A 12,828-nucleotide genomic window follows, 5' to 3' on the forward strand; every position below is an offset into this window, starting at 1 on the left:
GGGATAGGGCACAGACCCCGAAGGGAAAAGCTGAAAAGGGCTGGAGCAGAACATCCAGCTGGCAGAAGGGAAGAAGTCCATCACCAGTGAAAGCTGCTGACAGCACCCCAAAATCATCATCATCATSAGTTGGTGCTGGGTTGAACCACTTCCTGTGGCTGCGGTGTCAACTGAACTGTGTCAAGCTCCACCCAGCACTCACTCTTCCGAATAGAGGGCAAGGAATGAAGGTGAAGGAGGGAACAAAAATTACACTTTACCTTGAAAATCATTACAGGATTAGACAGCTGCTCCAGGGAGTGAACAAAATCTTGAACTACTCCTCCTCTATCCAAYTTATTCTTGATCCTTTAAAAGAAGAGAAAAACGTGTCACAATGCAACAGGAACTACTACCACCATTTCACCAGCAGAGAAGCAATGATCTAGACTTCTGTATTCAAGAATCTGGTCAAATAATTCAGGTGTAGGTAGGTAAGACTCCCTCGGAATTCCCTCTTGGGCTGCATGACTGTTTATGTGTTGACTGAACATGCCACACAGCTCCCAATTTTTAAATTATGTGTCTCACTATGAAAATAGGAACTTGGTGAGTGAGTGGAAAGCATGCTTGAAACAGAAACAGGCATCAACCAGATTACACACCCTGTCAGGACAGTTACTGAAGGGTGATACAAGGGTGATACTGTCTGTGATACAAGACTTTATATTCTTATTTTAAGCAAAAAATTTATTAAGCACATGTATCCCATTTGAGAAAAAAGGCAAAAAGACACCAAGAATTTTAAGAGTGGTTCTGCATCATTGTGTGGTAGATACTGATTTTTGCYTGCAGATCAAGTGTTACTGCATGGCAAAATGAGCAAGGGCAGGCTTGTAGGAGAAGCTGTATGGTGCACGCTGAAAAAGCAGAGAACACCAAAGCCAAAAGCTGTCATTCCCCAAGATAACATGCATCCATTTCACTGCCCTCTCTGAAGTCTGGTAGGAGCATCTATTCTTTTTAAATATACCTGCTTCCTCTAGGTATTACACAGAATGTAAATCTTCAATACCACAGAATTACAAGGAAAAAAGGGTTGCCTCTCTGTGGTTTTTTTGTTTTATCTTAGAAAACTTCTAACTTCCAACAGCCTGGGGACTATGTGTACCCAGTACTTCATAAAGTATTCATGCCACCAATCTGAGCAYGTCTGACACTGACAGAGCTGATGTATTGCATTTCTGTGTGCCTTTAAATGAAAACTCAAGGCTACCCTCTAACATTTCTCATGCTCGTTAAAGAAAAGAGTTTGTGTAGGAAAAATAAATAAATCTGTCCACTCCAGAATAAAAAAAACACACAAAAGAGCTACTCCAATTGTAAATTCACCTTTCTACAAACTCCTTGTTCTTGCAGCCAGCTGCAGTATCTTTGAAGCAGTAACTTTCACTGCTGATCATGAAAGGGTAGATGAGAGCCTGGGGATAGGTATTTGCAATCTCTTCCACAGTATGTTGTACAGCTATTGCTTCATCCTTGTCAAGTAGTGCCATCATCTGGCTAATCCAACCAATGAACTGCCAACAGGGAACCGAAGAAAGCTGCAAAAACACAGACACTGCTTTCAAYTTTGGTCCTCCTCAAAAATACCAAACATAACAAACAAACGAAAGTGCTCCCGGGTGCAGCCTGACAGAGAGAAACGTGAAAAGGAAACAGAGAATGTCAACTAGGTGTGCAAAACATASCCCAATGAAGCACAGATTTAATTATTATCATCACTACTATCACCACTGCTGCTGCTTAATATGTTTTCCATTATAAAGGTGTGCAGCTTGTTGATGAGGATGAGGCTTTTCACACTGAAACTTGTGGCTTTTCTTTCTGGATGTAATACAGATTTTTGATCATCACATGCAAACTACTCAAAAAAGGAATTCAGTTCAAACACCATTGGGTTGAAGTCTTGATTTGAGTAAATAATGCCAGAAAGGGGAACACTGAAACTCCTATCACAGTTTTGTCCTTTGTTCAGCTTTAAGCACTTCTAACAGAATTTAAGATCAGATTGCCAGTATTTATCTCACAGAAAGAGAGATGATAAGATAAATAAATGCCTGGTGAACTCCCTTTCTGGGTGAGATTTGTGAACTGGACCAGGTGCCAGGTTCTGTTTGAACTACCAGTGTTTCACTGTGGCCACACCTYGTGGACCTCAGCCATTTCTGCCATTTCCTCTGTTCCTTGGAATAACTAACCCGAGTTTCTGCCTCACTTGAGTTCCTTCTCTGACAGGGCCTGTTGCTCTGGGAGCAGCAGCACAATGACATGGGCTTGAAAAGCAGGCAGGCCAAGGCAGGAACAGGCATGAGTCACAGAGAAGGTCTCAGCTTATCTGTCCCACAGCAGCAGGGAAGGCTCATGGTATCCTGCCACGGAATGGCAATGGAAAGGCAGGTTGTAGAAGAAAGGAAGTGGGAAATACAAAGGAAGACAAAGCTGTAGTAACCTCTGAAGTGAAGAAGAACAGGGGGAGGTGGGAGACATGGAATGAGCTGCATACAGGAAACAGGCTACAGGAATAAGATACATTCCTCACCCTAACACTAACCACCTTTGTCAACCCATTTAGATAGTTCTGAAGGAAAAAAAAAAAAACATACCCCAGTTTATCTCCAGCATCTCTCAAACTAACATTTGGAATTAGATTAATGATAAAAAGTTAAATTTTTAAGAAAAAAAATTCTGTCCTTGTGAATTAAACTCAGCAAGTTACAGAAAAGACAAGGAACAATGATGGGATAAAATTTATCTGATTTCCCTGAAGCAAAACTTACCAGTCTAACCTCTCTATGAATCCAACCTCCACCCCCACCTTTAAAATTTGATTTACAGCAACATTTGCTGCCAGAAAAATTGAAGCAACTAACCTCTCGTGTCACTAGGCCCAATGTCTCTGCTGGATATCTTTCAATTATTTGGAGCAGTCTAGGAAATCTCAGCCTGGCTTCTCTGGAATTCAATTTTAAAGCTTTTATCATTTTCTCCACCACAATAGCTGGGAACTGCTGCAGATCCACAGTGTTAATTTCTGCCAAGAGACATTAAACAAGAATTATCAGAAACACCATCACTTGTTCCATGTCTTTGATCATCTGAAACATTCATCTTCACAATTTGGGGTTTTTTTTTCAAGTGTATTTTGTATTTTTACTTTGTTCTTCTTCCCATCTGTTTGAACTGCACACATCTGCAACGCATGTACTTGGGGACTGTAAGGATTAGCTTTATCAGGAAGCTGAATCACTGCTGGTATCTTGCCTGCTTTAAATACAAGGCTGCTGTGGTCTGGGAAGGAACAAGGGAAGCATCTGCTGGATATGATATATTTCCCACAAGCAATAAGGAGACTGTAAGTGCTTCACTTGTACCAGAGCTGGCACTAACAGTGGAGGTGAAAAAGGGAATACAAACACTGCAGAACTGGAGGTCAAACTGCTCCATTTAAATTCAAGCCATGCTACTCACAGAGATCTCCTGGGTATCACAAAAGCTCACAGATAAATATACCTCACAAGTTCAGGAGAAATCCTRACTCACCAAGCAAGCCTTCCTCTTCCCTACGCAGGTACTGGTCACAGAAGCTGATCAAAGTCATGTATGCATCCACAACTCCCACCACATCCACGTGGTCCATGGAGCGGGACTGCAGCTCCTCTTCGGACTTCCTCACAGCACAGCTGAAACAGTGAAAAGCCTTCTTGTTSAGACCYGCCAGCACCTGAAATTCAACCATAAGAGGAAAAAAATACATATTAGCAAATAGCATTGAACAATCCTYTCTGAACTGGAAGCTTCATTGCAAGTTTGGAGTAGACAAAACTGTAACTGTTAGTATCAGCTGCTCAGAACATCTTCAAAGGGAAAAAACTGGGATGTTATTTCTAGCAGAGATTTTCAGAATTTTAGTTTCCACAATTTTCAGTGGAAATATTTAAACCACAATTTAAACCTAAGTTAGTCTTTGGACATGTTAAGCRGAAATATTGTCACTGCAAAAAAAAGTTAACATTACCAGAGTTTTTGGAAACAGTTAACAGAAAATATAATAAAACTTCAGTGTTTTTTCCTATTAAGACTTATCTACAACATCTGCATAACAGTTACACTCAAAATTCACGTTAAAAAAGCATGCATTAAACTATTTTGACTCTGATGCCTTTTTCCCTATTATAAATACAGTAATATTCATCGCACATTTCATTCATTATACATGTACACATACAATAATATTCATTGCACCTCATGCAATGAGTGACTTGACAAGATTCTTTGCAAAATCACAGAACTGTCAAGGCTGAAAAAGACCTTCACTTTGATCTGTTCAACTGCCAAACCACAATCTCTCCTAAACCACATCCAGACGTGCCACATCCAGATGCCTCTTGAACGCTTCCAGAGATGGGGACTCCACCACCACCCTGGACAACTTAKTCCAATGCCTGACCACTCTTTCATTCAAAAAAAGAAAAAAATTCTAACATCCAATCTGAACCTGACACAATTTAAGGCCTTTTCATCTCACCCTCTCACTTGGGACACGGCAGAAGAGACGAACCCTCACCTCACTACAGTCGCCTCTCAGGTGGTTGTAGAGAGCAATGAGGTTTTCCCTGACACTCCTTTTTTCCAGGCAAAAAAAATCTCAGTTCCCTCAGCTGCTCCTCAGAGGACTTGTGCTCCAGACCCTTCATCAGTTCAGTTGCCCTTCTCTGGACACGTTCCAGCCCCTCAATGTCTTTCTTGTAGTGAGGGGCCCAGAACTGAACRTGGGATTCGAGRTGCAGTCTCACCACTGCCAAGCACAGCAGGCCAATCACTTCCCAGGCCCTTCTGGCCACACTAAATTCTGTAACTGAATGTAAATGATCAGGAAGTACCAGGGTCAAAGTACTGTCTTAATACTAAGCTAAAATAAAGGCTAAGCTTCTTAATCTTACAGAAATACCTGGTATGGAAACTTTATTCACCTGGCACAGAAGAGCTTTTATGCTTATCCTTTAGACTGTGTAAAGAAGAATGCTCTTAAGAATTAGCTAAATAAATTAAGTTCAAGCTTCTGCTTAAATTTCTACACACCTGAAAATCAAAAACCTATTTTCACAGGAATCTCTTCTTGATCTGCTTTTCTTTAAAAAACTAGAAAACACAAATTAAGAATTGTTTTGTTGTTTTATACTAATATGGTTCATATTCCCTGAAATGATCCTGCTAGAAAGAGGAAGAGGGACTTTTTACAAAGCATGTAGTAACAGGACAAGGAGCAATTGCTTCACACTGAAAGACAGTAGGTTTACACTGGATATTCGGAGGAAGCTCTTTGTTGTGAGGGTGGTGAGACACTGGAACAGGCTGCCCAGAGAAGTTGTGGATACCCATCCCTGTTGAAGTGTTCAAGGCCAGGCTGGATGGAGCTCTGAGCAGCCTGGTCTAGTGAAAGGTGTCCCTGCCAATGTCAAGAGCGGTGGAACTAGAAGATCTTTAGGATCCTTTCCAACCCATAGAACCATTCTATGATTCTATACGTAAGGGTCTTCATGATGGCTTTAGAAATTAGTAGAAACAAGCCAGCAGGGGTACTTCAAATTCTTAAACCATCTGACAGAGAGAAAGTCAATGCCACAGCATCTGGGGACAACTCACAGCAAACATAATTTGAAATGCAGCAGAGTCTGGTACTCTATTCTTCAAATGCACACTCAAAATAGGCAAAGGTGACCTGTATGTGCTCTGCCTTAAAAATCCCTCTCCTCTCTTTCATTAAAATTATTTAGATAAAATAAGTGTTATCAGTATTATTATCAGTATTATAAATACCACTTTATSAAAGAAAACAGTCTGGGAGCATGAAGCAGGTCACAAATGCCCAGCTGATATCAGGGCTCTTTGAAGATCCCAAGCCTTGTTAGGCCACTGTGCATGCAGCTATGACTATACCTTTCCCCTCCAGTCAAAATGCAGGTACAGAGAAACACAAGAACATTCTCCCAGTTAGAAAGGCTGCAGTGGTGCAGAACTCCAGGAAAGCAAAAACCAGAAAAAATAGCAATCATAGCTTTTTTTTTTTTTCCTCCCTTCTTTGTCTTTCTGGTGTTGCTGGACAAATCACTTTAAACAGTAGACAGTTTCACACGCTCTGTATCTGTCCATAACCACCACTACCTATTGGAGTAATAATCTGTAGCATTGTGATACTGAAATAACCAAAAGATCTCCCCTCTCATTTACCTTTTTAGGATTCTCAAGACTTTCTCCTGCTATTAGTGATATCTTTCCAGCCTTTTCTTTCTCAATTTGCTCAAGGCATCTTGGATCCTGACTAAGAGCATTGGCCATCATGTGATACGTAGTACCCAGAAGAAGATTCTGGTTTCGGAAAGCCRTTATGTTCTTGCTGAGATAGTCAGATTTGGTATCTTCTGTTGAAATGCAAAAACAAAATTGGTAACTGGACAACCAAGCAACTTGGTAAAATAAACAAGGTGAAGGAAAGAGAAAACTGTTACCAAGCAGGGAGATGGTTTTCAAYACGGAAAGCACACGTTCAGGACAGCTCAGGTTGCGGCTGCTGCTGTGAGTGCAGCGGCAATAGGCGTAATTCCACCTCACCAGCCACTCCTCCCTCGTTCTGGCTTCTCTGCGCAAGTCTTTCAGGAGCTTCTTGGCAACTGCAAAGCTATTCTGTATTTGGATTGAGAGAATTTTCAGACAATATCTGAAGAGGAACTAAAACCCACCTATAACCACATTAGGGGTGAGAAGATTTGAGTAACACAAGTAAAGTTATAGTAAGACAAAGAGATGTTCACTGCTTGCTGGCTCTCATATTCACAACCAGATCTGTGCTAATGGAGAAGTTTGAAAAGCAAAAGAGAAGAACAGAGGTWTAAAAAACTGAGAAAATAATTCCAGCTGCGTGACTCAACAGGCATATAATCGCTCTGAAGTACAAACACATACAGGAAACACAGCTTGATTTAAGRCATCATTAAGAAAATAATTTATTTTTGTGTTTTCATAGAAGTTTCATGTAAGTAATATTAAAAGAAATCTTATTTTTCACTTACTCCTTCAAACATGTATMGTGAACAAAGCAGTAATGTTTTATTTACTTATCGCAGTGCTTAAAATAAACTCCTGTTAATGACTGCAGATTTCTGCAGCATCTCAGAAGATGGGAGACCTTGACTAAATTATTCATCTTGTCTCAAGCTTGAAACACCAAAGACCCATCATCAAAAGGCCATTCCAGACATTTCAACAGCCAGGTTCAAATAAAAATTTCTAAGTCMCTGAACTTTAGCTCTTTGTTAGAGTTAACTAACAGCAGTAATGAGAACTGTGAGAAAAAAAGGACTTCAGCATTGCTGATTGAAGTAAATTATACTMATTCAATCAGAATTTGATTTGTTTTCTAATACAGAATATATTATTTGTAAATAAGAAAGCATAATGCTTGATTACAAGCATCCTTTCTTTTAAAGACTGAAGCATTTCAGATACTTTATCTGCCCTTAAGAGTATTTGAAACCATCTGTGCATAAAAGTRGACTTTAGGCACATTTCCAGTAAAGACAAATAATCAACTTTGTAATTAACATTTATCCTATTGTTTTCTTTCAGTGTGGAACTGACTTTCTTGAGCTTTCAAAATGTCCTGGACTACAGGGTCAAAAAGAGATAAGGTTTTCCAGGGTACCAAAGACCACCTAAAAGGCTTTTCCAGCTTCTTCTATGTATTTTCTCACCAAATTGGAAGCTATCAGACAGTATATTCACCTGTTTCCTGGCACTTTCTATCATCTTCATTTTCATATTAAATTTGCAGCTTTTAATCATTGAGTAAATGCTTTCACTCTGTTGATCCACTTCCATTTGGTCACCAGCACTGTATTCTCCATCCACCTCCATACTGTCATTGGCCTGATCAGAGGGAAGCTTCTCCTGCAATTTGTCAAGAAAGAAACACCTGCACAAAAACAACATGGGTATAAATGGTTATAAACTCTGGTATATATTCAAGGAAATTAATTAAAAAAGTGTTGATTGGCGTAACAGCAAAGAAAATTTAATAAAAAATTTCAAACTGCAGCTATCTAAACACAGTCCTCAGAGTCTGGACACTCCTAGCAGGGGTCGGGTTGACCCTGAGAGCATTTCAGAATTTTGAACGGACAAGATTAGTATTAGAAAATGTCCATTATAGAGTGGAATTTTTCGTTCGTTACTTCCATTGTGCAAGCTACAATCCTTAAGTTCACCAAGCCTTTACTTGCATTCCAACATGACAGAAGTGCAAACAAACAGGAGTCTCAATCATTTAGTGAGAGTGCCAGGCTATATTTTATGTCAACCTGATATTCAAATGTATATCACATCAACACATACCAATATTGAAATCTGTGTTGCAGTAACCATACTCAGCAACCACACTCAGCTTTTGGAAGGGAACTGCCATGAATCAGTGCAGAATCCCGTCCCTCCACAACCAGTCCTATGTAACTTAATAGCATATCTCATTCTGTAGCCTATTACCCAAAAGCAGAGGACAGCACTACAGTCTGAAGTGGCACTTGGCACATCCTTTTTGTTAATAATTTGAGACAAAGGTTTTCTAAAAGCACATAAAGTGTTTGAGACCCTGACAACCCATCAAGTCATAAATGTTTGGAGACTTTTTTCAAAAGTAAGCCATGCTGTGTATTCTGCCTAATATTGAACTGCAATAAGCTTTCCGCAGCCATGCTTCCATGGCACTATGAGATAACAGATTACAGAGCACAGTATCAGCAGAGCTATTGAAGAAGTTACAGCACAGGAAAGGAGGATAAATCGAGATTTGCACTGGAAATTGGAATGGAGACAGACACCATGGCAAGGACAGAAAACTTTCAAATTTGAAAAGGCATTCCAGCTTCTTCAGAGCTAATCCAAAGGAGTCCCCAGAGAGCCTTTGTTCTTTCTAGCAACAGTTGYACAACACAAGTCTCCAATTAAACCAGTGGTCATTAGCTTTCCCATAAACAGGTGAAGCACTGAGAGTGACAGGGCTGTGCTTGTTTTGCATGSTCCCTCATTTTGGAGCTTCCTACAAGATAGCAAGTATTTTCATTCATAACAGATTGGCCTTTTGGGTGGTGTTTCATGGAGCTAGATGCAGCTAATCTACTCAGTTACAAATTAATATAATATGTTCAGTGGCTGCTGAAATGGGTCAGCTTACATACTGCATGAAGTCACTAATGCAAGAAAATGACTAAACCAACATCTACGTTTCCCTATCAAAATACAGTTTATTCCCCACCCATTTCTCAACCTCCTTTTGCTGCTCACCACAGGTTAGTTACACAAACCCCCCGATTATATTGAGAAAGCAACTACCACAGTTAAAAAAGAAGAAAAAAAAAAGTCATCCATTGGATCAAAACCCTCCCATATGAAAACAAGCAGCATTAGRAAAAGCACTTCCTGGAACTCAACAGGCACACAGAACTTAAGCTAACCCAAGAATGCAATTTTACCGATTTGTAATGATRTCATCCCAGATGTTCATGGGATCCATTTTAGCATCTGGGTATCTGCTTGTCCAAGTTCTGAGAAGTCTCTTAAGGGAAGCCTCTGAAGCTAAGTTACCTAGAAATCAATTAAGAACATTTTAAATGCATCTAAAGCCAAATGGCATGAAAACATCTAACATTCAAACCAGAAAACTGTAATCAAGCAACCCACTTGCATTTCTGGGCTTGCACTAAAAACACTACTTAGTGATCATCATATTACTTTTGTTTATTGCTGAAGCACAGAAGATTCCATAAGGACATTGTGTCAACCACCACTGGGGATCACCACTGGGTAGTTTCCTTTCCATAGAGGAACATGCTGGAATATAGTGGAACTCTTAACTAAATTTAATATCTTATTTGGTTTATGCACATAAATTTGTACTTCAGGCCTACATCAGGTAGGTAAAATAGGCAAAAAAATAGGTAAAACTTATATACAACACCCATTTTTTACCTCTGCTAACTGCTACTTACTRCCAAAAGCTGCTCCAACAAAAAAAGCTTAGTTTAAAACTGTAAGCTACACTTTTAAAAGAGATGGTTAACTCTTATCACAAGAGCTATGCTAATTAAACTTTGCAATAGAACACGGAATTATCTTCAAGCCCATCTTACAAAACTGTAATAGGGCTTACTGTCAAGAAGACAGTAAGAAGTAATTCCAGACTTATGCTACTTCAAAGAGCAGTTCAGAAATTCAAAGTTCGGGAAACCATGATTACACCATGAAAGAAAAATTGTTTGAGAAAAAGAATCTTTACTTCTCTTGGTCATAAAATTGATGAAATCCTGTATTTCTGTCAAAGCTTGTACAGACTGTAGTTTGGTCATTCGACTTTGATATAACAAAGAATCAATACTGGAGTAGCTCTGAAAAGAAAGGGAGAGAATCAAGGATTTCACAGACAGACTTTAAAGCATGGTTCCATTCAGTGCTCTACAACTATTGATCTGATGCTGCTATATGTTATGCTTTAGAACCCAACCTCTTACAAGTAATTTAATAGCCCATAATTAGAGAGCAAATCTGCTCTGGACAAGCACAGAGGCATATTCTAGCTGCAATTCCTATCCTAGCTTTTAGCAAGGACCTACAGTCTAATCAAAACTTGTTAATGGATGAATTTGTAACTTCTCAATGCAACACTCTTTGCAGGCTTGTTCTGGGGATAKGAGGCCCCTGAAAAGATGAATGAAATTGAAGTTTTATTATCTGCACAAACAATGACTCTGAAAAATGTATAAAAGATTAAGTCAGCAAAACACAACAAACTAAAATGGGAGKATGCACTCTACTGGCTCACTTACGTTTCACCACTGCAAGTGAATTCAAAAGAAGCTCTGTCATATGATGTGGAAGGCACCTAAATTTCATTGTATTTGAGAGCATGTTTCTCTTGAGAGGTTAATCTAGCAGCAGTAATAGCAACAGCAGTTTCATTTTCCAAGAGTTTATACAGAAAAACTGTACCACAGATAGAAGAGATTGTTACCTGCATGAAGATCTGCATRCCATTGCTAATGTAATATTTGGCTCTGTCAAAATCATCCTGCAGGATATACAGGAGACTAAGTTCTTGGCTGTAATGCATTTCTATAATGGCTTTCCTCTGTTCTGTCTTCATTGCCTCATCAATAAAGGTTAGCAATGTCTGGTCATTCTCCCCACTGAGCAGTAACTTCAGCTTACTGCGGATTATATAGGGCAGGTATGTCTCCTACAAGATGAAAACACAGTCTTTATTTCTATGAATGGAATGTTAGACGATCAATTTTTTTGTTACTAGTGGCAGATCATATAGATATAAAAACACTCCGAATGTTTTCCTAAAGTATTTTCTCTTCARATGAATTCCAATTTACTAACAAATCACAGCAGCCTTTTCCTATAGCTCAAGAAGTTGTTAGTAAATTCTACCAGTTTCAAAACCCATGTTTTTTGGTAACTCTTAAAACAGGAAACAAACRAAAGCGAGAAAAGCAACAAAAAGACTTTCAAAAGGAAGAAGGTGAGATAAAGCTGGTCCTATAGGATCTGGCATAGACTTGAAGTAAAAATGAAACATCAAAAAGAACAGGCAGAAGTAATTGCTTTAAATTTTTTAYATATATCATACTCTCCACCTATTTCCATGACAAAGTAACCCAAACAATGCAATTGATTTTCACCCATAATCTCAGCACTGTAGGACTTCCCTGTAAAGCTAAAAATGGTGCAGTATCAATCAACGAAATAATTTTTAAAAACCTGAAAAAATGGATCGTCCCACGTTTTGCTTAGGTCTGGAGGTTTTCCACTATCAATATTAACAGTAGCACAATACTCTAGAGACTTCCACATTGTGAGGTGGTCGTAGCATTCCAAAGATGCAAGTTCCCAGAAGTCCTTCTCTGCTTCTGTTGGCTCTCCATCGTGCCAGTCTTCTTGGGAGAGTGCCTAGGGAATCAATTTGGAGGGAAGAATAGTGCCAGATTCCAGCCAAGAACCTGTTTCAATTCAAAGTCACCAGCAACTTTACTGTAATTCAGTTTCTCATAAAAATATCTATCCATTCACCAGAGCGTGACAGCAACATTAAATGCAGAAAATTCAAGCTTGGCAGTGTTTATACATAAATTAATTACARGTAGCTGTCTTCAGTAAACTTGCATTTTTGAAAAGTGAACGTTTTAAAAGAAAGTTAGAGATCCTCCTTCATTTTTACCCACCATAACTCATGCCATAGACATGAGTTACATGCAATTTGCTCTCTCGGGGTTGCAGTGTGCCCATGTGTTTTGAGTTATTAGCCCAAATAATTGCACTTGTGAAGCTTTGTAACAAACAGTAAGAAAAGCATCATGCTTAGTGTTGGTTCATCTGTTCCCAGTGTCTTTACACAATGAGTCATCAATCAAATAAAGCACAAGGACATTTTAGACAATACRCTGCCTTTCAAAATGTCTAAGTTTTTAAAATTTATTAGTTCTAAGTCATGAGAGATTTATGAAAGAAAAATATCTTGCTGTCATTTTACCTTATCATAATACTGAGCTGCTTCAGCATARTCATTCCTTGCTTCTGCCAGCAAAGCTTTCTGTGTAATTTCCTTAGTCCCGATCTTACCACTGAAAATGCCACGAAGGGCATCATAATCCCCAAGGGATCGGTAGAGCCTAGTAAAATGGRAAAGAAAAATATTTTAAATAGCTCAGCAGATGTCCATAAATGCAAACAGAAGAT

General features: G+C 39.1%; 1 protein-coding gene across 1 annotated transcript in view; it reads right to left on the minus strand.

Moving 5' to 3' along the window:
* The window catches only part of PRKDC (protein kinase, DNA-activated, catalytic subunit), an 81,652-nt gene that overhangs the window by 11,385 nt on the left and 57,439 nt on the right, over positions 1-12,828 (minus strand). The window contains exons 64-75 of the mRNA XM_057365022.1: positions 12,623-12,761; positions 11,854-12,042; positions 11,099-11,323; positions 10,367-10,475; positions 9,564-9,675; positions 7,822-8,011; positions 6,549-6,723; positions 6,271-6,461; positions 3,583-3,763; positions 2,913-3,073; positions 1,372-1,583; positions 261-348 (exon numbers count right to left, since the gene is read on the minus strand). Coding sequence (XP_057221005.1) covers positions 261-348; positions 1,372-1,583; positions 2,913-3,073; positions 3,583-3,763; positions 6,271-6,461; positions 6,549-6,723; positions 7,822-8,011; positions 9,564-9,675; positions 10,367-10,475; positions 11,099-11,323; positions 11,854-12,042; positions 12,623-12,761 — 1,972 coding nt within the window. The remainder of the gene's footprint in view (positions 1-260; positions 349-1,371; positions 1,584-2,912; positions 3,074-3,582; positions 3,764-6,270; positions 6,462-6,548; positions 6,724-7,821; positions 8,012-9,563; positions 9,676-10,366; positions 10,476-11,098; positions 11,324-11,853; positions 12,043-12,622; positions 12,762-12,828) is intronic.

The sequence above is a fragment of the Malurus melanocephalus genome, unplaced genomic scaffold (assembly GCF_030028575.1).
Source record: "Malurus melanocephalus ecotype Western Australia unplaced genomic scaffold, MMel_1.1 scaffold_46, whole genome shotgun sequence".
In the NCBI taxonomy this organism is placed as follows: Eukaryota; Metazoa; Chordata; class Aves; order Passeriformes; family Maluridae; genus Malurus; species Malurus melanocephalus.